The sequence below is a fragment of the Cuculus canorus genome, chromosome 3 (genome assembly GCF_017976375.1).
Source record: "Cuculus canorus isolate bCucCan1 chromosome 3, bCucCan1.pri, whole genome shotgun sequence".
Lineage (NCBI taxonomy): Eukaryota > Metazoa > Chordata > Aves > Cuculiformes > Cuculidae > Cuculus > Cuculus canorus.
Genome location: NC_071403.1, coordinates 107,517,174 through 107,542,512, shown reverse-complemented (window position 1 = coordinate 107,542,512; position 25,339 = coordinate 107,517,174). Strand labels below are relative to the sequence as shown.

General features: G+C 36.9%; 1 protein-coding gene across 3 annotated transcripts in view; it reads right to left on the bottom strand.

Moving 5' to 3' along the window:
• The window catches only part of FEZ2 (fasciculation and elongation protein zeta 2), a 29,118-nt gene that overhangs the window by 2,741 nt on the left and 1,038 nt on the right, over window positions 1-25,339 (bottom strand). For 2 of the 3 annotated variants that reach the window (XM_054062804.1, XM_054062803.1), the window contains exons 2-8: window positions 24,631-24,739; window positions 21,414-21,530; window positions 19,404-19,548; window positions 16,157-16,425; window positions 13,618-13,698; window positions 8,787-8,862; window positions 4,233-4,298 (exon numbers count right to left, since the gene is read on the bottom strand). In XM_054062804.1, coding sequence (XP_053918779.1) covers window positions 4,233-4,298; window positions 8,787-8,862; window positions 13,618-13,698; window positions 16,157-16,425; window positions 19,404-19,548; window positions 21,414-21,530; window positions 24,631-24,739 — 863 coding nt within the window. The remainder of the gene's footprint in view (window positions 1-4,232; window positions 4,299-8,786; window positions 8,863-13,617; window positions 13,699-16,156; window positions 16,426-19,403; window positions 19,549-21,413; window positions 21,531-24,630; window positions 24,740-25,339) is intronic. The other variant, XM_054062805.1, reaches the window with a different exon arrangement.

The window sequence follows — 25,339 nt, the reverse complement described above, 5'->3', positions numbered from 1 at the left end:
TGTATAGGTCTTTTGATAGAAATGAACAAAATGTTTTCAAATCAAATTATACTTGTTAAACCATCAAAAAAGATCAGTAGAAAGATGAGTACAAACAGAATCTAAATCTCATGAGCTCAGTAAGCTGCTGATTTCAGCCCAAAAATGTGCTTTCCATCCAAGATCAAGAATTTCACAGTTTTGATTTGGTATTTCTTCCCTGTCGGCAAATGCATTCCTTCACCCTCTTCCAAATCCCAGTTTCTACTTCATGATCCCAAGTTATAAAATATATTAATATGCTAAAAACTATATTCAGAAAAACATAAGCACAATTGCAAATGCTTATCAATTTCATGTTACCATCTATTTTCATTCTATATCTATAAAATATATAATATGAATCCTACACTGGCAAGAGAACTACAATATATTTGCAAAGCCTTACGAGGAGCGGCTGAGAGAGCTGGGGTTGTTTAGCCTGGAGAAGAGGAGGCTGAGGGGAGACCTTATTACTCTCTACAACTCCCTGAAAGGAGGTTGTGGAGAGGAGGGAGCTGGCCTCTTCTCCCAAGTGACAGGGGACAGGACAAGAGGGAATGGCCTGAAGCTCCGTCAGGGGAGGTTCAGGTTGGATATCAGAAAAAAATTCTTCACAGAAAGAGTCATCGGGCACTGGAACAGCTGCCCAGGGAGGTGGTTGAGTCGCCTTCCCTGGAGGTGTTTAAGGAACGAGTGGATGAAGTGCTGAGGGACATGGTTTAGGGAGTGTTAGGAATGGTTGGACTCGATGATCCAATGTGTTCTTTCCAACCTTGTGATTCTGTGATTCTGTGAAAGCAAATCACTAAGTACTTTTCATTATCACTAACTTCAAGATGAAAATATTCATGGAAAATCAAAAAGAAACAAAAGCCTACAAAAGGAAAAAAAACACTCATTAAAATAATTTAGGGTGCATCAAGAGTAACATGAACAAGAGATGGTAAGTTACTGCTTTATACAAGACTCTACATGGAATATGAACACAGTCTCACTTTGGGATACTCACCTCTGAGGAGGTACTCCCTATGGAACAGATCCAGGGAAGAGCTAACTGATCACTGGAAAGAGGGACTTAAGTGTGACGACAAAATGATGACTTTTTTAACATTTTGGAGGAAATGTGGAGGTGGTAGAAATTGGGAAAATTGGATGCTTTAAAAAAAATGAAGCATCAGAAATAATTTCAGAATGGTAATGCTATTCAGAAATGCACATAGGTTGTTTTTTTTTCCCTAACATGAAATGAATGGAGTTGCATTGGCAGCTTTTATTTCTTTACTACACTGCATTTGCACTTCCCATGCTCTAAGGATTTCTACTTCCAGAGTTTCAGATGCATTAGCTGGTTATGAAAAAAAGTGCAAAAATGATCCAAGGTGACAGAAGGTCAACGGCAGATCTGGTGGCAAAACTCTCACAGTTCTAGTTCCAACTCCAGGTCTTGGCCAAACTGCCGTGCCAAAACAAATTTACTCAACCATTCTTAAATGAAGACATCACATATTAGACAACATGCACAGAGGGGTTCTGTGTGTATCTTCCTACATGATCCAGATTTACTCTTTCATAAACTTCAAAATTATATTATCATTTAGTTCCAGATATTCCAGATGGTGACAATTCTACACAATAGCATGAAATTAAGAGAAAATAAAAACTAAATTCACTGTCTTTTTGTTTATATCAGAACACCAGTAAATTACTTGTGCTGACAAATACCACACTAACTGGGTTTTCCATAAACCTACACATATCCTATTGTCAAATATAATTTACTGCCTGCTTTTTTCTTATAAAATTGGGAAAAATTATCTTCAAAGGAAGTAGTTAACGGATTAATAACAGAACTCAGTATCTTCAGTGATATAATTCACACTTCAAACTTTCTTTTTTTTGACTAAACCTTAATGAAAAGAGATGGAATCTATTCAGTGTAAGACAACAGCTGGATCACAGACTAAACAAATGCAAAATGAATATGATTACCACTATATCATGTAGATGATTTTACTGGGTCTAGAACTAGTTAATATCCTGTTTCTTTTGGAAAACAAATTCTAACCCCTAAATTGTTATAAAAATTGTCACAATTTTTTCTTCTAGTGAAAAGAACAGACTCTTCAAAATGTACGTCACACGTAATACAGCAACGTAATTGTTGTAATTTCAGGTGCAAAAGCTGAGCTGAAAGTTGCTTCAAGTGATCGTTTAGAATAATTTAATCTTCCTTTAACAAGATTTAAAAATAATTCTCAGACAATACACAGACGGCTGGCGGCATTTTGTGCCATGTATTAAAGCTCACTGAGGCTTCAGGCCAGAAATTTTAGTGGCCAAAAGAGAAGAGAAACAGATTACAGCTTCGAAAACAATTGGAAGACTTGGCCCGTTGCACAGGACAAATCCTTTGCAAATGCTGCCAGCCAATCTATAAATATTTAACATTATCTAAGCATCGCAATATGAAGCTTAGTTAAGGCTACATTGAAAGGAAGGGTAATATTCTGTGCTCACTGCTTGCCATTGTGCAAACATACCTGCAGAAGACTGAGAAAGCCTTAGATCTGTTTGGTGATGTAGCTGAAGGGGAAATCACCTTTTCCTTTCAGTACGAGTGACTTGAGTGAGCGACTACTCTTTGTACTCACATAATTTGTGCTTTACAGTTTAAAGACAACCGTGCTTTTACATGAAAAGTGAGCTAATATATTTAATGTGAACATGATATTTTTGTAATTATTGCATCTAGCTGGTAGAAGAACATCCTTGGTGATTTTAAAGTCATGAGCAGGCAGAGGCAGAAGCAGAAGGGCACCTCAGTATCAAGCTTCCTGGATCACCCGTCATATGTTCTTTTACAAGCCCTCCATGCAAATGATCTCTCTGTTTCCCTACGCAGCCAGCTTCTTCTTAGTATCCTAGTAATCTGAAAACTTTTCTGGATAGCTATGTTCAAAAATAAGAAGAGACATTGGAACACTATCCATTCCAACCACTTTCTATCAGATGTATTATGATGAAAACCGAATAACTTTAATTATTGACAACAATTCATCTTCTTGGATCAAAGACTGCTTCACAAAACTAAAGTTTAGTGCCACCACCATTGAAAAAAAACCTTTATCTTGAGCCTAAATGGCCCTCAGCTCATAAGCAAATACATCTGTCTAATATAAGAATATTCAGAAAGGGTAAGTAAACAATGAAGCAATTGAACAGATTGGCTGAAAGGACCTGCACATTCTTATTGTATGTGGTAGTTCTGCAACCCTACATGAAACTTAGAAATGAGCCCCTTTCAAAACAGGAAGTCTGTCAGAGCTTCTGGAATACTGCACAGCTCTTTTGATATTTTCTGAATTAAGGGCACACTAAATTTCATCCAGAACTCTAACCTGGAAGTACTTTCAAATTTCTGCAAGATGAGAGTGATTAGAAGTCTTTGTAAGAAATACAAACCCCTTTAAAAATCATATCGAAGGAGTTAAGTCAAATGACTGTATTTGAAAAGAATAGCAAGACTCAGAAAGCAAACCAAAAGAAGAGAAAAACAATTGCAGCATATGAACACAAAGCAGAATATAATAAACACCTGGGTTGCAAATAAAAAGGCATCTATCATGCTTTTTTACACTCAACAACCTGGAAACTACATGGAATAACTCATTAAAGACAGAGCAGTTATTTTTCAATGTTTGACATTCTATTAATATAAGCAGTGTATAAGACTGGAAAATACATGATTAGTACACAAAATAAAACATAACAAAGGTATAACAAGTAAATGCAAAATAATTTTTACTATAGATCAGAAGGTAACACTTCTAAAATGAAGCTATGAGCGCTTTATCTAGCAAATATATTACCATAAGCAGTCTGAATTCCAATTCTGAAAAACTGTACAACACAAGTTTTTACCTACACTCACTGAACTTTGTAAGCCCGACTGCTCTGCTTGTGTGGATGTCCTTCAGCCAATGGAATACACACCACATTTTGCTATATTACACTATCATGAACAAAAGAAAAGTGTTTTATTTATGAACTATACGCTCAGAAACCTTGGACAAAATGTAACAGAATATGACAGCCATGTTAGATTGGCAACACAATTCATGAATGTTGTAGGAACTACTCTTTTCAAATACACATTGTATGTAAATTAATCTAATATAGAATAAGAAATCCCTGCTAAGAAACATACTCACCCTTTAAAATATAGTCTGTTAACAAACTTGGCACTTTCTCACTATCCTCTTTCATGGCATGCAGGACTGAAGTATTAAAAAAAAAAAAAAGAAGAAGATATTTAGTGATAAACTAAAGACAACACTCTTAAAAAAATACCATGAAGCTCTTTCAGCTACTGATAGGGATATTACTACCAGATTAGTAAGAAAACTCTTAACTGAAATATGATAAGATACAAACGACACGCCAGATCTCGACCTTTCACTTAAGTAATTCTCACTGAATTCTGCAGTAGATGGATATAAGAGACCCATTTTATGTGGTTAAGTAATTACAATAACACACCATAATCATCATGGCAACAAAAAAAACATTTCTTCCCCATAAAAAATATCTCTCCAAAAGAAAGTAATCATATACATTGATGAAATGTGCTAACATGTACTGGAGGATTGGAAATCTTAGGCAAAATGTAAGATTTAGGAAGAAGTGACATTACAATAGGGGTCTGCTGCTACAGGCCACTGGACCAGGTACAGTGAGTGGATGAAGCCCTCCTTCTATACAGGACTAAGTGCAGCCTTGCATTCACAATTCCTGGTCCTCATGGGAGACTTCAATCACTCCAACATCTGTTGGAGGGACAACACAGCAGGGCATAAGCAATCCAGGAGGTTCCTGAAATGTGTTGATGATCACTTTCTACATCAAGTCATAGCGTAACCAACAAGTAGAGCTATGTCGGACCTCGTTCTCACCAACAAGGAGGGGCTGGTGGGGAATGTGAAGCTCAAGGGAAGCCTTGATTGCAATGACCACAAAATGGTGGAGTTCAAGATCCTTTGGGCACCAAAGAGGGCGTACGGCAAACTCACTACCCTGGACCTGGGGGGAGTAGACTTTAAGCTCATCAGGGATCTGCTTGGTGGTGTAGCATGGGGTAAAGCCTTGGAGAGAAGAAGGTCCCAAGAAAGGTTGTTAATATTCAAGGATCACGTCCTCCAAGCTCAGGACCAATGCACCTCAACAACAAGGAAATCATGCAAAACTACCAGGAGGCCTGCATAGAAGAACAAGTTGCTCTTTGACCAACTCAAACACAAAATGAAGCCTGCAGAAGGTGGAAGCAAGGACAGGTAGCCTGGGAGGAATATGGAGAAATTGTCTGAGGAGCCAGGGATCAGGTTAGGAAAGCTAAAGCCATGATAGAATTAAATATGGCTAGGGATATCAAGGGCAACAAGAAAAGCTTCTATAGGTATTTCAGTGATAAAACGAAGACTAAGGAAAATATGGGTCCTCTCCGGAAGGAAAAAGACCTGTTACCAGAGATATGGAGAAAGCTGAGGTACTCAATGACTTATTTTCCCTGTCTTCAGCAAGTGCTCTAGCTGCATCGCCCAAGATGCAGAAAGCAAAGGCAGGGACTGGAGGAATGAAGAACCACCCACTCTAAGAGATCAGCTTTGAGACCATTTCAGGAACCTGACGATGCGCAAATCCTTGGGACCCGATTAAGAAACATCCATGGGTCCTGAGGGAACTCGTGGATGAAGCTGGTAAGCCACTATCCTCATACTTAAGAAGTCGTGGCAGTTCAGTAAAGTTCCCACCAACTGGAAAAGGAGAACATAACTCCCGTTTTTAAAAAGGGAAAAAAGGAAGATCTGGGGAACTACAGGCCAGTCAGTCTCACTTCCATGCCCAGTAAGATCATGGAGCAGATACTCCTGGAAACTATGCTAAGGCAGATGGAAAATACGGAGGTGACTCGTGACAGCAAACACTGCTTCACAAAAAGCAAATCATGCCTAACAAATCTGGTGGCCCTCTACAATGGGGTTACCGTGTTGGTGGATAAGAGAAGAACAACTGACATCTACCCGGACTTGTGCAAAGCATTCACTGTTCTGCACAACATCCTGGTCTCTAACTTGGAGACACATGGATGTAACAGATGGACCACTTGGTAGATAAGGTATTGGTTGGATGGTTGCACTCAAAGAGTTGCAGTCAATGGCTTTATGTCCGAGTGAAGACCAAGGGCAACTGGTATTCTGCAGGGGTCAATAATGGGACTGGCAAAGTTTAACATCTTTGTCAGTGACATGGACAGTGGGAGTTAGCAAGTCTGCCAATGACACCAAACTGTGTGGCACGGTCAACATGCTGGAGGGAAGGGATTCCATTAAGAGGGGCTTGAGAGGCGGGCTTGTGTGAACCTCATGAAATTCAACAAGCCCAAGTGCAAGGTCCTGCACCTGGGTTGGGGCAATTCCAAGCACAGATACAGGCTGGGCAGAAAACAGATTGAGAGCAGCCCTGCATAGAAGGACTTGTGGGTGTTGGTGGATGAGAAGCTCAACATGACCAAGGCAATGTGCACTTGCAGTCCGGAAAGCCAATTGTATCCTGGGCTGCATCAAAACAAGTGATCAGCAGGTCTAGAAGGCGACTCTGCCCTTCTGCTCTAACCTGATGAGACCCCACAAAGAGCGCTACAACCAACTCTGGGATCTCCAGCATAGGAAAGACACGGATCTATTGGAGTGTATCCAGAAGAGGGCTGCAAAAATGATCAGAGGGATGGAACATCTCTGCTATGAACATAAGCCGAGAGAGTTATGTTTGTTAAGCCTGCAGAAGAAAAGGCTCCAGGGAGACCTTGTAACAGTCTTCTAGTACCTAAAGGGGACCTACAACAAAGCTGGAAAGAGGCTTTTAACAAAGGCATGGTATTGACAGGACAAGGACTAATGGCTTTAAACAGAAAGAGGGAAGGTTTAGATTAGATTAAAGGAAGAAATTCTGCACTACGAGGGTGGCGAGACACTGGAACAGGCTGCCTAGGGAAGTTGTAGATGTCTCCTCCCTGGAAGTGTTCAAGGCCAGGCTGGATAGGGCTTTGAGCAACCTGGTCTAGTGGAAGGTGTCCCTCCCCACAGTAGACGGATTGGAACTAGATGATCTTTAAGGTCCCTTCCAACTCTAACTATCTACGATTCTATGTAACAGTAACTATTACTAGCTGTAGCTTTAAAAAAATCTTTAATACATAAATCTGGACTTAAAATAACGCCAAAATGCCATTTTTGTGACTTGTATCACCCTTGCATATTTCTGAAGAACAAAAAGCATTTGCACTAGCTCAACTTGAGACATACATACTTGTTTGCTACTCCATAAACAAAAACAATGACAACCCTTTATAAAGTGGTCTGGACATAACTGGAAGAATCAAAAGTACAAAATTATACTGAGTAGCAGTATTCCACAAGCTCCTAATTCCTCATATGAAACTCTGGATTTGAAATACAACAAGTGTTGAAATAAAACAGAAAGCGAGTCAGAAATCCGCAACTGAGTCATAGGATCAAGTTCCAATCAGGGCACAGAAGGCAACAGTGTTAATACTCTTTGCAGTGTATTTGTACAAGCCATTTTGTTAATAAACTGTCAAACACCACAAAACACTGCCAGAAGGCCTTAACCGCACTCTGCTTAATCTTGAATTTTGGGAATATTTTCAAGTGGAATTTAAATAAGGCAAGAGGATAAAATTTCTTGGCAGGAGTAAATATAAATTGAAAAATACACGTGTCACAAAGTATGAATTACAAGCTAAAGTTGCCTATTGCAGAAAAACAAAGAGAATTTAATTCCTGCTTAAACGCTGCATTTACTCCCGAATTTGTACAACATTTATCTTCTCTTTCTAGAAAATAATCAATCTAGCCTTTTACTAACCGTCAGCTACCTGTGGAATCACAGACCTGTGCTGCTGCAAAGTACCTTAGGATGTAGTTAGACCCAAAGCCCTGCACTAAAACCTGATCAAGTACATTGACGTACTCTGCCATCTATTTTTAAACTGTTCTATAAACATCAAATGAAAGACATGCCTCTGACTCTCAAAGATGCTGTATTTAACCACCCTAATAATTAAAATTTAAAAAATACCTTATTTTTCTTGTAAACTAGAATAAAAAAAAACAAACAGTGGATTTAGAGCTTATAATTTGAAGAATCTGTCCTAGAAAGATGTGAAGAAAAGGCAACACAGAGCCCTGTCAAAACTCTGTTTGGTTTATATTTCCGAACTACTAAAGTTTAATCAATCAGAAAAAAAGAGAGAAGCAAGCTATTTTAAAAACAATCAAGTACATCTACTCATAAATGTCCTGACATCTGTACCAATTATTAAACATCAGGACAATAACCTCAATAAAGCACAGCAAGTTTAAACAAATTCTGAAAGACTGTATTGTCAACTTCCTTGACATGCGGTGTTTCCATAAGGCCCACCTGTTGAAATAATATGAGAACATTTACTTTCTGATAGATGTAAAATTCTAGCCTTTTGGGTTTCAAGGAACAGCTAGAAAACAATGTACTGTGAAGGTTTAGAAAAAAAAGTAAAAACTGGCCAAACTACAGATTTAATAATCATGCAACTTCATATACATGCCATTAAGTAAAGGGAAAGAGATAACTGGATGAGATGCATTAGTTTTGAGCAACCATGACTGGAGACATAGGACAGGATCAGCGGGGGAACTTGATAGACTTACTTTTGGTTAATGTCTGAAGATCTTCAACAGATGGGGGTCCATTTTTCTTCTCATAAGGAATGACGGTTGTTAAATACTGTTAAATGAAAAACACAGTTACTTGATTAGTTTCATGCAATTTATGTTGTTCGCAACTTATTTTGCAAAAATTGTAGCAACTGACATTGCTAGCCACAAATAAAAACTTTTTGGAAGATTATATTTCATCAGAGGTTAAGAGTCTACCTTTCCTATCCCAAAGCTTACCACAGAAGCCAGCTTCTATTTGTTTTCAAATTATGTGACCACTTTAGAAGTCACGCAGCTAAACAGTAAAAAAAAAATAAAAAAGGCATTTAAATAAATGTAAATTTAAAAAATTTACTGTTTACAGCAAAAAGTTTCTCTACTGGGTTTCTTCCTCAGAGCCTATGCATAACAACAGTAAAATCTTTCCTCTCCTTTCTCCAGAATTCAACCATTAGTCCTTCACATACTTAAAGCACTCCTCACAATCACATATAAGCTGGGAGAACAGCCTTCCCATCACCTCCCCTCATAAAACACTATAAATGCAGGTAAACTAATTCCAGACTTGCTTTTAAACAACAACAACAACAACAACAAAGTATAAATATAACATGAGTGTCACCAGTTGCATCCAAAATCAGAAAGTAATTATTTCTTTCCAGGAAGCACATTAAACAAAATATATCTTTCCAGGTAAATAATTCGTGAAATTGGTAACAGTCAGCTTTCTAAAGGAGTTCAGAGGACAGACGATACAGGCTGTGGGGGGTCTCTCAAGTAAGGTGTTCAGGATTGCAGAAGTGTGCTAACAAGTATGTGGGAAAATTAAAAAAACAAAAACCCAAACAAATATCTTTATACTCGGCACAAGCTGTGTTTGAACAACCTCAAAAACAGCCATGGGATTTTCTCAGTGACTGCTTAACTCTTACTACGAATGTGATATATTCCAATGACTTTGACAAATCAAAGAACACAGCACAGTCCCAAGCTCTGAAGGTGATCCATAGTCCTCTGAACAAAGAAAATGAAGGTGGAAATGAAAACAACTTTTTACCTTCTGACACTACTTCCAATCAGAAGGAACAAAGCAAGCCTAATTAAACATAAGAGCCCACTCTTTGGATTTTAATTCTCGGTTTTAAGTCAAATGTGCTAACATTGTTTCTAACCAACTCTACTTTTGTTCTACTTACTTCTGTCAGCTTTAAAAAAAAAAAAAAGAGGCAAAAATTTTCTTAAATCTCTCAGGATTTTCATACCTGCAGTACGACCAAGATTGATCTTCAAATTCTTGAAGCAACCCTGTTGCTCCTTTATCAAATGAATCTAGGCTACATTTTACTTTGCAGCCTATATGAGTACACATTCTTAAAAAGGTCAACATTTCAAAAGTACCAAAATCCCTGACATCTTCCCTAATGAAAAAGACTTCTGAAATATCCCTCAACTCAGTATTTAAGATTTTAGCAAGAGCATTATTCTGAGTTAACAGCTACAAGATGGTAGGCAAAGCAACCCTCTCTTATCCGACTTGAGAGATGTGGTTCTCCATGTAACAATCAGAAGACAAATTATAAACAAGGCCACCTTCTCTCCTAGTAGCAGCACTTGAGCAAGTATAACACAGTGAAGAGGTTCATTTTGCAGAAGGATATTTGGTGCTGCGAAATGTTTAGTGGGCTCACGAACCTCACGCCCAGCCACATCCTCTGTCTAAAAGTCAGATGGACTCAGTTCTGTGTAACTCAAGGGAACCTATTGTATGGGATGCACTGACACCTCACCAAGTGCTCACAAACACAGAGCACTTTTCTCCCTCCCTTTTCCTTTTGCACTTTCTCACATCCATCTAGCAGAGGAAAGTATGCAATGTTTCTTAGGAAATGGTCAATTTTCAACCTCTTTTCCAGCAGACATAACCAATAGGTATCACTAGAGAACTGCACTTACTGGAATCAATAGCTAGATATAAGGCTGTTAAATCTGCGAATGTTGGAGATGAAAGTAGAGCTACTAACTCATAAATCAGATTCTCAGACTGCCATTTCCAGCTTTCAGAACTAAGTAGCACTCTACCCTTTACCCAGGCAATAAACTATTAACACATGTTCCACTGGACCAAATATTAATATTCCCCATTTTCCTTCTCCTCTCTACATAGATACACTCTATCTTCTAATTTCCCTCTCTAACAGTAATAATTAAGAAAAAAAAAAGGAATTTCTTTCTTAAGTTTCCACAAATCATCTTGTATTTCTCAACAATAGTTTCCCACTGCAACAACACTATAACAGCACTATAAAAACTCATTCCCTGAAGAGCTGTGTGAAGAATAATGTATTATGAAAATGAAGAAAAAATTACTAAAGTTTAGCATAGTGACATATGCCCAAATGTCAAGTTCACTGTGACCTCTAAATTTTTGAAACAGATTTGACAATACGGTAAGCAGCAATTCTCACTATGATTTGTAATCACCTCTAAAAAGTGTTTGATATGCCTAAAAATAAAACCAAAGATGACTATCTTGAATTTTCTTTGGAAAAAGTCTGACCAGAGAGCGAACTACCTACACTTTGATGTCTTTTATGCAGTTGGTGCTGTCTTTTCCAACCACAGTATCAGGGGACAGGTAGCTCCCCATTGAAAGTTTCTCTTTAAAAATTCCAAGTAATTTTCACTTATGTCTCAAACACACACACACAAAAGCACTACAATTTTAAAGAAGTACCACTCTATCACAGTAACTCTACATAAAAAATAGTAAAGGTGGTAAATACCACTAAAGACTGAAAAGAGTTCTGAAATAACTGCGTGAACTTGTCATAAACTTTAATGCTGTGACTTCATGTGTATGAACTTCTGCCTTCTAAGACACACAAAAAATTATCCTTGCATTTTTTTGAGCAGAACTTCAGCTTGCTAACTCTTGCCTGCTAAAAGAAAACACCTGAATGTGAGTTTATAATAACAATACAGTCTGGAAAAACATTCAAGTGAATATTCTGAGAGCAGCACTAAGCAACTGAGCACCTGATACTTTTTTCACTCTGCAGTAAGAGGATGACACCAATATTTTAAAAGCAGGGCCAGGGTTTGGTAATGTGACAAAACTCAACCAACCAACCAAACCCCAAATGCTACAGAAGAATGGATTTCTAGGACTAAGTCAGAAAAGATCTGCTATCATTCCTATCTTTCTCACCTATTTCTCATTTTGAACTCTTGTTATTTCCATGATTGCCTTTAGGATACAGGATGGGGAAAAACCCCATAAATCTGCTAACAAGGATATAGTATGAGATAAGCCAGGGGAAAAATACAGTCAACATGAAGAATAACATTAGTAAATTAACTTAAAAAAAATGACTGCAAGCATTATCCAATTGGTGTTGTTATTAATACATGATTATGCTACTTATTTCTAGAAAGTTAGGATGTCATTAAAAGAAGAAAAGGTGCATTTTAATAGAGACAGGCATATAAAAAGTCTTTTAACCAACAGTTCTAGGGGCTGGCATAGCTACGTCTGTTCACTGTATGAAAATACATGATATTTAAAATATCTAAAGATAAACAGCTGTAATTTATTATTAAATGTTTAACACAGCAAAAAACACCCAACCCAAACCCAGCACAGCTATTACTTTACCAGTATTGAGACAATGCAGAGTGGTAAAAAACTCCATTAGGTAAGCTCTATGCATGTTCAAGATCCACAAAGCTCGGAACAAATAGCTGGATCTATGTATTCATGAGCTCTCATACTGTTGCTTGAGAACAAGGGCAAGTCCATTATTTCTATCCTCATGATTCAGGAATGACTTAAGAGTTGTTTTACCTCCAGAATCCCTCTGCAGGATACCCCAGTAATCTTGCAGACAAAAGCCTAATCAGCCATGACTTCTAAACTACCAGGCAGTTTATTGCCTCAATAGACTTCTCACCAGGGGATAAAAAGGGAAAAAAGAAAAAATTCAAATGCACCCCTCCTCTGACACAACTGCATGGACTGTAATTGGTGGGTAGGTATGTCTGCCAAAAGCCTAAGCAACAGGATAAGCATTAACACATTACCAAAATCCAGAAGGCATTTAATAAAATGCATACTACAGTTCTGAAACAACCATTAAGTATTAGTTTGAAATAAAGCATAAGTAATTGTATGCAACATTTACAGTGATACCTACTGGACCAGGGGCTCTGTGCTGTATATTTCAACATCTAAATAGATAATGAAAATGCACAAACTTTCCTACAGCGTGTCTTTTATAAAAATAATCTGCACTGCACACATCTGTCTGCTTTTAACATCACGTAGTTTGCCAAGGCAAAAAGATATACAATAGAGTCCACGCATTTTCGAGATGACACACTGTTTTTAGATATATCAGCTCTGTATATTCTAAGAAAAAAAGAGAACAAATCCTTTTTTTCAGTTAGAGATATTAACCAAGTTGTAAATGCTGAAGGCCGAAATGTTATGTCTAACTTGATACACAGTCTTTGACTGGATATTAGATTTTTACAGACATGCAATGTATTTGAAGCACGTGTTATGCCAAAACAGACTTCATCTTGGGTGAGAAACAAGGGTTGTTATTTCAGTGCATCAGGATATCCTCGAGGTGTAGAGGAGAGAAAGAGACTGTAGGCTGATCAGAGTCCTGAGGCAAGGAAAGAGTACAGATGCCAACATATTTGTCGTATTTTTTTCCTGCCTCAGCACTTATCTTCAACTACTGTCCATTTTCAAAATCTCAGCTCCTACCGAAAGTGCAGACAAAGAATGAGGAAGAGAGAGAAGAGAGCCCAGCACCTGTTTCTCTCCACCCGAGTTTCCAAACGTGTGGCGGAAGCCATTCTGTATGACATTTGAGATCCCTTCCATGCTGAAGCGCTAAAAGTAGTGAAACACAGCAGAAAGAAAAAAGGGACAGAGAAAAGTTCAGAAGACTATTAATCAGCATTCATCAAGACTGTAACAGACGAATGACAAAGACAAGCTCTAAGATGTATTACAGCACATTTTAATTTCTTCATTCACCTACTGCATTTTTGTAATTAAAAAGCAAACCTTACAATGACATTTGAGCAGTACAGCTACATCAAAATTTAAACAAAATCTTCACGCTGCAGATCCAATAATTGAGACTTGCCTTTTAAGGCTCTTCAATTTTGAAAGGTAAAAATTAGTATTTTTGAAAGTTTAGTACACAGTCCAATCTCCTTTAAAAACAGTGTCTGAGCAATATGCTTTTAGACGCTGCTGATATAAATTTCTCAGATTTTAAACACCTATTAGGAACACTATTCAGAGATAGTAACTTTCAGCTTTACCTCTTTAAATGATTTTGTGCTTTCATGCTTCCTTTACCACAGCTGAAGCAATAATTAGCTATCAATTGTACTCCCCATTTTTTTTGTAGGACAATAGATAAACCCTACACAATTAGTTAATAATGCACGCATATTAATTTCAAGCTCCATTACATGGAATCACGGAATTCAAGAAAAGAAAAATATATAATACAACCACATATTTTTTTCTTGAACTTTGTAATCCTTTTTGCTTGACAGAGAAGTTAAAAAAAAAAAATCAGAACAATTTTAATGCTTACCATGAGATATACAAATCAGCAACTCACTAGAACATAAAATGAAGAAACTGTCAAGCTGCTGACACAGGGCAGTAAGATGTGCACACCTCAGCACACTTATCTGAATGTATTTATTAATGAGAGATGCAATAAAATGTGCTGGAATACAGCATTCATTTGCTTTCTAAAGCACAATGAGGTCAGTAAAGACACAGATGTTGCCAAAGCCATCTTAACTCTTTTAAGATATCCTACTTAAATGAACGGGTATCTTCAAGCCCTGACTATTTTTAATTACACCCCAGCCTGCCCTTGCAAGAGAAGTAGAAGTTTTAGAAGTCTAAGAAAGCAATTTACCCAAAGCTTGTATCAAGGACAAAGAATTAAAACCTCTATTTATTAACATTCAGTTATAGTATCTACAGGAGAACTGATCTTCTTAGACTATGAACTTTATTTAAACTTTACTTCCAAGCTTTGTAATTACATGAGACTTCATTATAGCTTTAGTTAATAAAATTATTAATTTATACATTGTTTATTAACAGAAACACACTCTTCACAAAGGTACTTGAACATATGATCTACGTAAATATTCTCATTAAAAAAAAAAAAACAAACCAAAAAAGAAAAACACAAGAAAAAACCCAAGGGAAAACCAAGGAGTATTGAAGGAATGAAGCTTGCACCTCTTTCTGAGAGAACACTCTCAAATCTGTACTTGGTGAAAGTGAAGCCAGTTTTCTGAAGAACCACACAGATGCAGTCTACAGTCTTAAAAGCTAGTTTGTTCAACCCCTGTGCTCTGGCAAAGTGGTAAAAATTTTGTATTAGTTTCCAGATGTATGCTTTCTTAGAGTTCCATTAAAACTTAGCTATGCACATGAAAGACAACTTTTCATTAGACAGACAAGACCAGAACTCCATTGAGTTATATCACAGGGATCTTATTATTGTAGGTTTAGGAATAGATTCCAAGAATTAAGGTTTCATAGCAAACGTTCATTTCTTATGTTTAAAAAACTCATCCTCACACCTGATGTCAAACTGAAGCATTCTTTCTGGGACTTAGCCAAGATCTACAACACATTAACACATCCTATAAGAGATGCTTAGAAACTCTAATGTTAATTAACATCCCACTTAAATAATTTAAAATTGCACTAGACAGATAAGAAAGAAAAAGTTGCATGGAAGATAATAACCTAATTTCTTTCATTCTCTGCCTCCTATTATTCCAATTCTGTTTCAAATACATTTTTCCTTTTGTAGCTATGTTCTGTAAAGAATAAACCAAATTATCTTCTCCCTGTACACCTGAACTACACTTCAGCCTCACCCCGTCTCTCTTTGGGCAGAGTCACTCTGTCACAGGTTTAAAGAGATCACAGGGAAGTCTTAGTTTTTTTTTCCTACCTAAAAACCAAAATGATCCAATAAATATCTGTACAACCACATCAACAATAACACTGAATTTCCTGTATGACTAACAGTGGTACATGCATACTAAAAATTCACACAGTCTAACCAAACAGATAAATAAGTTTGCCTACTGACAATAGAACACAGAGCAGTACATTCAAAGATGCTATTTTTTGTGACCATGTGAAAAGAAAAGATAAAATCAATAGGAAGTGCCTAAGCCTTGTGTGCCAATGAAGGCAGCAGATGTCTTGATATAACCTAGGACTATTACTTCTAGTATGGAAAAAACAAAAATTATTTCGAATCTATAAATAGTTACAAAAATTTTCTTACTGTTCCAGGCATATGACCTTTTTCTTGTTTGCCATTCTGAGGACTACCATTTTTCAGCTTCTTTTTCTTCTTTGCCGTTTCTTTGTGTTCTCTCTGTTTGTTTTGTACTTCTATCAGGACAGAAATGAAGCTGTTTTTCACTTCCTTCTCGAACTCCAACTCATCTCGTAGAGCCAACTGCTGTATCAGTTCCTCAGAATAATCCTTAATAGCGGTCTCAATTTCTTCTAGCAGTTCATTTAACTCAGCAACAGACAGTCTTTTTACTCCTATAAAAATTTCATATAAAAAGCAATCTGTCAAGATTTTACACAGGAGAACACTTAAAGGAATTACAAGAAAAAAGGTAATCTGAACTATTTCAAAACAAAAATAAAAATAAATTCTAAATCTACACAGAACAGAATATTCCTAAAGGAATAGACACATTGCAGAGGCGACTGGATTTGCAACAAGAAGATTGTTAAGATTTCTTCCTATTTCTGAGATAATCTGCAAATATAAAAAGCATGTTTTACTTATGAAACTGAAGTAAGCACTAAACTTCTAACATTGACACCTCTGTTGACTACTACTTTCCAGCTATGCTCGCTGTTCAAATAAAAAGTTCTCCATATTTTCTGAGACAAGAATAAACACTTTGGCACTTCTAGAATCTTTGGATTTTTCGCTTATAGTAATACGGGAATTATACTTTGAGTGATGGAATCTTCATAGGGGTATTACTAAGGTACACATCCATATTAATAAAAGCTTGTGTAAAACTTTTATGATAAGATTTTTAGATGCATTTAGTAGAAAAACCAAAAAAAAAAACCTCTCCAAGCTTTCTTTGTCTGGGGATTGTAATCATCATGTAAATATGGCCTTGTATTGCCTGAAACAAGGACCTAGGCCAAAAAGAGCTGACAGGCTCATTTCAAGCAAAACCAAGCATTAATAGTTTTTCGAAAGCATTAGAATGAATTGGTTAATGCTAAACAACAAGCCTGTAAAATGTTAGTTTGGAAACAAAAACCCTCCAGGTTTGCATTTTAAAGGTACTACTGAGTCATATGTTACAGACACTGAAATTATGGCCAAGTATAATATTTCGAGGCTTGCTTTGGTTAAAAGTGAGTAGGTTCTTTGACTGCTTTCTATTCCCAAATAAGTCTGACAAACCTAGTAAGCTAGTAAGTCCCAGTAACTTTTATGTCAAAGAATGTAATTTTCACTGGCATTTGAGAAAGGGCTTGTCCTGGTTACACTGAAGAGAACAATCTGTTTAAGGACACTGCATGGATGTTTGTAATTACTTGGTTACGTTGAATTAGTCTAGTAAATATGTCCAGAAAAAGTGCAGTAAGGGAAAATACCTACTGACAGACAAAGCATAGGTCTTAGAAGCGTCAAAGGTAAAACCTGATTTTTTCCCTTAAATTACAGCAGCGAAAACTGACACATGCATTCAGCACAAAGGACAGACTAAGCAGCAGAGGCTGCACCACTGTTTTGTTTTTGTGAAAGAAAATGAGACAACCAGTGAGTCTAAGAACCAGATTCGCAGCCTAAGAAACAAGTGTCCCAAAACCACAGGTTCAGACTGTCCAACTGCAACCCCGACTCACTGATGACAGATAGGTTGTCATGATCAAAGGCTACAAAGGGGCTTCATAGGAAAAACTCAGCTTACGCAGGTGAAAGAAGGCAGACCAATTAAAATGCAGAGGACTACTTGGATTAAATCTCTGATACATAGTCTAAATATGCGTATTTACCTCCATGTGGAACCAGAGTGGTAACTGGTTTTCTTTTTGGACTATCTAAAGACAATTATTTTCCTAGCCAAGAAAAAAGTAAATACAAGCTTCGATTTCCGGCTCTTAATCCTAAACTTTAACACCTCTGACTTGTCTTATAAAAGCCAGACAGTTTCTAGGAAAACCCTGCAACAGTTTGAGAGAAACAGACGAATTCTGAAGCAGTTTTGCACACAAAAAAAAGGTGGCAAGAGCTTTTAACAAATATTGACCTGAAAGACATGAGAGAGATTGAGAAAATGGTGAAGCAAAGTTAAATTATCTGCCAAAGTAACTCAAGTCTTTGTTGGTCAAGGTTGACCTTTAAATGATAGAGATGCAACAGACAAGATGAGCTCCTAAAGCAAAGAGAAATAAATATGATATGAAATATCAAGCAAGCTTGATTAGCTCCAAACCTAAGGACATAGGGAACTGTCAGAAAATCAGGAAGCCCTGCTGAGCAGGATACATTTCGCTTTCACATTCCTGAAATTTATACATTCAGACAGCTGAGAGTCCAACCATGAAAATGGAATCTCCTCCATAAATCTGAAGTGTAGCAGAAACTGTAAGTCATATCACAAAAGGTCAGATGGTTTTCTAAATCTTCTACTGAATTTATATTGCAGACCTAGTCTACAGGAAAGAAAGCTCCAAACTTTGTAAGAGTGACTAAAGCAGAAGGAGCATCTAGTAAAACTTTGTGTTCCTATTACCTTCTAGAATTGATTTCGACAAATATGCAGATCAAACAAATTTCCATCATGAAACTGATCAGTCAAAGGTTTCTTTCACATACAATTTAACATACCACAGTTAAACTATGCATGTAGTTTCTCCTTTCTTTTTATACAGGGAAGAACAAATGGTTTGATTTGAGTAGATGATACACTAGTTTTTTTAATCTTTTAAGCTTTCTGAAGAGGAATAGAGAAAAACTGTCAAGGTCCTTTATGGGAAAAAGAGAAGCAATGGTTTCCTATTTTTGTGTTACTGTACATCAAAATATGTTGCAGTGACTGAAAAAGTACCAAAGAAACACTTTGCCTTATCAACTGCATAGCTTTCAAAAGCTTTAGCTAAGATTCTTAAACACAGTGTACTGGCCTCAAAGAAGCGCCTCACTTGGAAAACCACAGAAATTAGTAAAATTTAACAAAAATGATCAACTTATCACTTGACCCATAAAGGGACCTCCTTCCAGTGAATTGAGCTTCAGCATATTTGATTTAATTTGAAATTCTATGAAGTTTTATTTTTATTCTAAGTTGTGAAAGCTGACAAATATAAGTCTTCTATTTAAGTTCCAAATCTAGTTTATTATTTCAGAGCATTTTTGAAAATATTTTTGAATGCAGATATTTCCTAAGAAGGACTTGCTATAAATCAAACACCTGATAAACTTACTCTTTCAACTATTCTCACCAAGCATAAGAGTGAAATACTAAATAAGTATCACTTACTCTCTTCATAGCTGTTGTTTGTACTGGATCTCTTGAGTGTCTGAATTTCCTGTGAAAGTATGGAGAGCCGATCTGATTGGGTGGGCGTTTCATCATCTTCTGGATCAGGTGATTCCTGCATCATTTCCTCTATTTCTTCAATCACCTTCAAAAAATGAAAACCCTTATGAAAACCCTCCCTGCAGAAAGAGAAACAGCCTGCAATTTGAAGCAATGCTGTTAAGAGCTTAAGGGAAGTTTTACTTTCAATTAGCGAAGATGCTGCTGGATGAGACTAATACCAGGACTGGACTGAGGAGAATCAAAAAATTGTATTGACATTTCCTTCCCATCCTTGCTCTCTGAGGATGTTGTGGTTTTAGTTACTCAAGGCCATCCTTGAGCTGGTGAAAATGGGCAGCACCTGCAAGGAGGGTCTGACAGGACAGGTGACCCTAAGCTGACCAACAGAGTCCACCATCCCATATATGTCATACTCAGTATAAAACTGAGAGACCACGAGGGTCTTGTCTGCCTCGTTACTCCTGATACCAGATCCGTGTGTTCCTGAATCCAGTTCCTGAGCTCAGCTCCTTCCTAGCCCTGGACCCATTCCATCATGTCTGCTCTAGTGTATTTGTGGTGACATATAGTCATGGAGGGGTGGGGGCATGATCTCATGTATTTGTATACATTTTATTACTAATTATTTTCATCATTATTATAATAATTCATTAAAGCTGTAGCTTTAGTTACATTATTATTACTATTATTATTATTATTTCATTAAAGCTGTAGCTTTAGTTTCCAAGCTACAAGTCTTTTTCCTCTCATTTTCCTTTCCCCTTTCACTGGAGGATGGGAGGAAACGGAACTGGAAGCTCAGCTGCATGGTTTCACCTGCCAAAATTAGGGGCTAAACCGTGACAATGGATAAGATTACCTTTTCAAGGTAAACTGGTGATTTAATAAGAAACAGTGTGTTGAAACTAAACATCTATTTCTATTTGAAAGTACACACGGCTCTGCTTAAAAGAAGCAAACTAAAAAGAGTGAGCTAGAATATCTTTCCTAAGTATTTAGTTGAAGGAAAACAGAACAATAACAAAAAATCTACTACCATCCAGTCCCCTATTTCACTGCACTTCTCAAAGGAGAAAAGAGAAAAAAAAACCCCAAACCGCCAAGAATGTTCTGGATAGCCTGAAAATCTAATTCAAAGTTTTACAGGCTGCCCCATCGCAACCTGAAGCTAATCTGTATCCCTGGGTGTAACATCTGAGCTAGACTGAAAGTATGAGAACATAAATCCTGTACACAGAGTTTACTTTTAAGTATAGAAGTGAACATATTTCTACAGGCTAAATTATTAACCGAAGAGCTGAATAAATGACACATCAGCTTTCAGAGGTTTAAAGGCTGTAGACAGTGCTGAGATCCACCTCACAGCAAAAAAGAGCCGAGGCAGTTCAAGCAATCCTTTCTCTCCTACTCTCAATAACCATGTTCAGAGTTCACAGGTAACGATTTAAGCAACAAGAAAATGCATTCTCTCGTTTGCTTACTAAAGCAGGATCTCAATGGACAGTTATTAACCTTACTCAGAAGGGCAATTTTCAAGATAACTTCAGTAAATCCATGGATTTGGAACGAAAGCCTTTAGATACCAAGTAACTTCAAAGCTTAGTAGCAGAATTGTTGATCTGCTTTCATATTAGGCAAAAGCTTCAAAGAATTCTTACCAAAATTCAAAGCCACATAAAGATATGGGTAGCCATGCAGCCACGCTGGAAAACTACAAACTCCACAATACCACCAACACTCTGAAAATACTTTTGCTTATTAACACATATTAATTCAGTAATGTTTCTGATTAATTCATGCTAAGAAATGTAGAAAGATTTCAAAGACCTTAGACTATCGGCCTCATCTGAAGCATTGGAGTGCTTTTCAAATCTCAATGACACAGTAATATCTCACACGTTATTATGAACTTAAGTAATGAACAATCAAGAAGCTTAGCTACACTACCTGCTCTGCTGTGAAGAGTGGTTCATCATTGATGCAGGAAACAATGATGGAATGCATATCCAACTGTTCTCTCAGCTCTTCATCATCTGACAGGTCAAGGTTCAAGTTATCATTTACCTAGAAAGCGTGAAAATGTGTATTTATATAAATATAAACATACATTTGTGTGTGTGTGCGCACGCGCACATGTATACATAAGATATATATAAACCTCATGTACACGTGAAAAAAACAAATGGGGAACTAATACTAGACTTTAAGAATGAAACAGATTCCTTGCCCTTAATAATGGAATCAATGATTCTTGCTGCCAAATACCTGGAAACTGAAGCACATTAAGAACTGAAATCAAAACTCTAACTGCAGAGAAGTTAAAATATATTGTCAGTCTTTTGAGTCTTCACATACCCTCAGCCTATAAAGACCGTATACACAACGACAGGCATGGATATCTGCATGGAAGGCAGTTGTTTCAGTGTAGATATTTAAATCTTACATGAACGTATACATCTGTCAGTGCAGCATAAAAACCTGTATATAACCTGTAACATTACACAAGCCTGTTATCTTACGTGCTTTTACAGTTCTACTTCTTCACATAGTAAAAGACACAAAAAAGTTATTTCAAAAAACAGATCATGGTTATCATCCCAGATTATTTAAAAAAAAATATTGCTGAATATCTTGAGGTCTTTTAAAGAAGAAACGTAAGTAACACTGTTCCCACACTTATACCATACACTCATCCTTCAGAACCAAAGATGCACATATAGTAAAAGATTTAAGTATCCTTCTTAATCGACCCAGTATATTTTACTCTCACACAGTGATACAGTCTCATTTATTTACAAAGTTGCTTGCTTATTCTGCACTTTGCCTATTACTGGATCCCAGTCTCCCAGCCCCCAAAAGCTGCAATCCCTAACCTTTAACATTTTGAGCTCAATCACTCTAGCTGATATTTGGTCTAATTTAAAATCATTATGACTAGCTGTATAAAGTCCTTGGTCTCACCATACCAGTTTTCAGGTCTTTGGTGTAATTCCTCCAATTTTCCCAGTTCTTCAGAAAACTTTAATAGTTTTCAAATTAATTTTGAAGATACTACTGATCTCCCCAGATAGCTAGTCTATATGGAGAAACATACAATTTGTATTTCTTCAGTCACCAGAATGAAATGAAATGTCCACTTTTTTCAGAATCTTACTTTCAATAACCACGCAGTGACAGAACCCCACTAAGAATATTTGTTCACCTACTGCACAGATACATCCCAGTTTTGACACTCTTTAATATCAGCAGTCCTCAAATGTTTTTCCATTTATATAGGATTATGACAACAACTATGGAATAATAAGCAAGGATAACACTTCACCTAGGAGGAGGTCAGTTTCTCCCTCGACCTTCTCAGCATTTGAGAGACTATGAGAACACATTCTGGTAATTTAGGTTAATAAACCACCTACAACACTGCAAGGTACAACTGATGCCAAAGGACCACCCTGCCTTCCATCCAGCCACACTCCATGGCCATTTCTGCCCTCACACTCCTATCAGGGAATGACCTGTTTAAAAGTAATTTAACAAAAATATAATAAGCAAGCAATTACGCAACCCTACTCCTTGTACCACTGCACAACACTTCCACCACCAGAGCTGTATAAAAGTTTTCCCAGATGTGTGATGTGAAGAAATAAAGATTAGATCAATCAGCTTTATTCACCTTACATTTTTTCTTCCTAAACAGGAAGAGAAATACTTTAAGCACAAGTCCAACAGCATGTTATTAATTTCAAAGGCACCAAGGAAGTGTTGCTTAGCTGTTAGTATGCATTGTAAGAAAGTTAAAACCAGCAGCCAGCTGGTCCATATGTGCTGTCACATATCCAGAAATACTGCTGAAATGCAGAAAAATAGGAAAAAAGTATGTCAAGCACTCCCAGACAGATGGGCTTTACACATCAAAAGGCAGGCCAGGTGGAGTGAAAGCTTAAAAAACTTGATATACATTTAATCCATAAACTGATTTCTTCTCTACAGGCAGAGTACCCAAGAGTCTTTCTAATCTACCAACACCACCCGAGATTTTTTTTAATGTAGTTCGTTTACAATTTCCTGCAAAAAAATTACAAAAATTATACAAAACTTTTTTTTCATATTGTACCTAGTTCTTTACTAAGAAATCCGTCAGTATTCCAGCTTATTTTTCAGTTACAAAATAAAGTCACAGCATGGGGTGTTATAAGACTTTTTACTTTAAAACTAAGCATTTAATTACTCTAAAACCACTTAGAAAATAAGATCAAACACTGTAATAAAAATTAAAATAAACACAAATAAAATTCAAGGGACAATCATCAGACTCAAATCGAGCAAGTGAGTTCCAAATTGCCATCTTCCCCTGTTGAACCCCAAAGCACTTTCTTTAGCAGAACAACCTTTGCTCCTCTCACTGTAAGAAGTAGCTGTGGTTTATACAACCCATGACAGAAGTCAGAGCATTACCCTGTTCTCTGGTTACACACAGAGACATTTTTACAATGTAACTCAACTTCACTATGTTTAACAGATAAACCATTGGTTTCAACAGAAGACCTAGGAGACAAGAATTCTTACTAGCTTTTCTTCCTGATGCGTTCTAATCCACTTTTAAGAAGATCAGAGGACAACCCTTCCTATAAACCTGTCTGAAGCTCCTTCATTCCCTGCTCCTTCCCCAGATAATTATTCTAATTGTTAAACAAGAAAAACAAAACAAAACATACTCTTGCACTTCAGTGTCTCCTGGGTCACTTTTCTAGTAAATCAAGTCACTTTAGTCTCTGCCTGACTGCAGACTGCAATAAACTTAAATAAAGTCTCTACTAGATTTACTAAACCAAAATATTCCCACCTTTCTTCCTTCCTTACCCAGAATAATGTTCAACATGAAACAGACAGTAGATTTAATATTAAACACTTTCTCATTTTAAAAGTTTTTCTACCGTGCTCCAGTTCTAATGTACACCCATATGAAACTAACCCTGATTTATGCCAACTTAAGGCAGTGCAAACATACATCAATAATTGTTTGATTTTTAAAAACCTCTCATCTGTAATTCCAAGCACTAAAAATATTTTAAGCCACTTCAAAACAACTCTCTTTTATGCAAATGCAAGTTGTTTTATTTCCCTGTGGAATATACCAAAGAAGGCATTTCTGCTGATCAGAACTTACCCCTTTTTCTGAAAGATTCAGTGTTGGCAAGTGCAAAGCTCTGGTGTGGGAAGACTTCCAATCAACTGGCATTACATTACCATAATTATCAGTCAAAGCATTCCAAATCCTGAAGAGAGGAATAAAGCGACAAAAATGCAGGCTTTAAACAAGCAGTAACTGATAAGCTGTAAACATATTTGTAAAGATAATATATTACTACCAACAACTATTTTTTCTTCCTGGAATATTCATCTACAAGTTATTTGATAATATTCTCACAATGTTTTAAAGCTAAGAGCAAATGGTTTTTGATAAACATAGTTTATTTCCCCTTTCTAACCAGCGATATGCACACAGTGGGGGAATAAAACAATGTGATGAAGAGACAGCTTCATTACTAATTATATAACCAAGCTCCAAGTCTTTTTGGGGAGTGGATAGGTCATTCCTGTAATAAAATTTCAGCTCAGCTATAAATTCCACACTTAGTATTGTTGCCGTTTTCCTTGCCTTCTGCATGTTAAAATTAGGAATTAGCAGAGGCTGAGCAGCAAATTCTGAGCCAAATTTTTTTTTTTTCCCTCTTTCCGTTTGTCAAAGAACAATGAGCAAGCACAAATTCATTACAATTTTGCAAGAACTTGGGTTTATCCAGAAGTAGTCTTGCTGAGCTCAGCCCATCACTCTTGGCTACAGCTGATCTTAACTTTGTGTCTCCAGTGTGCAA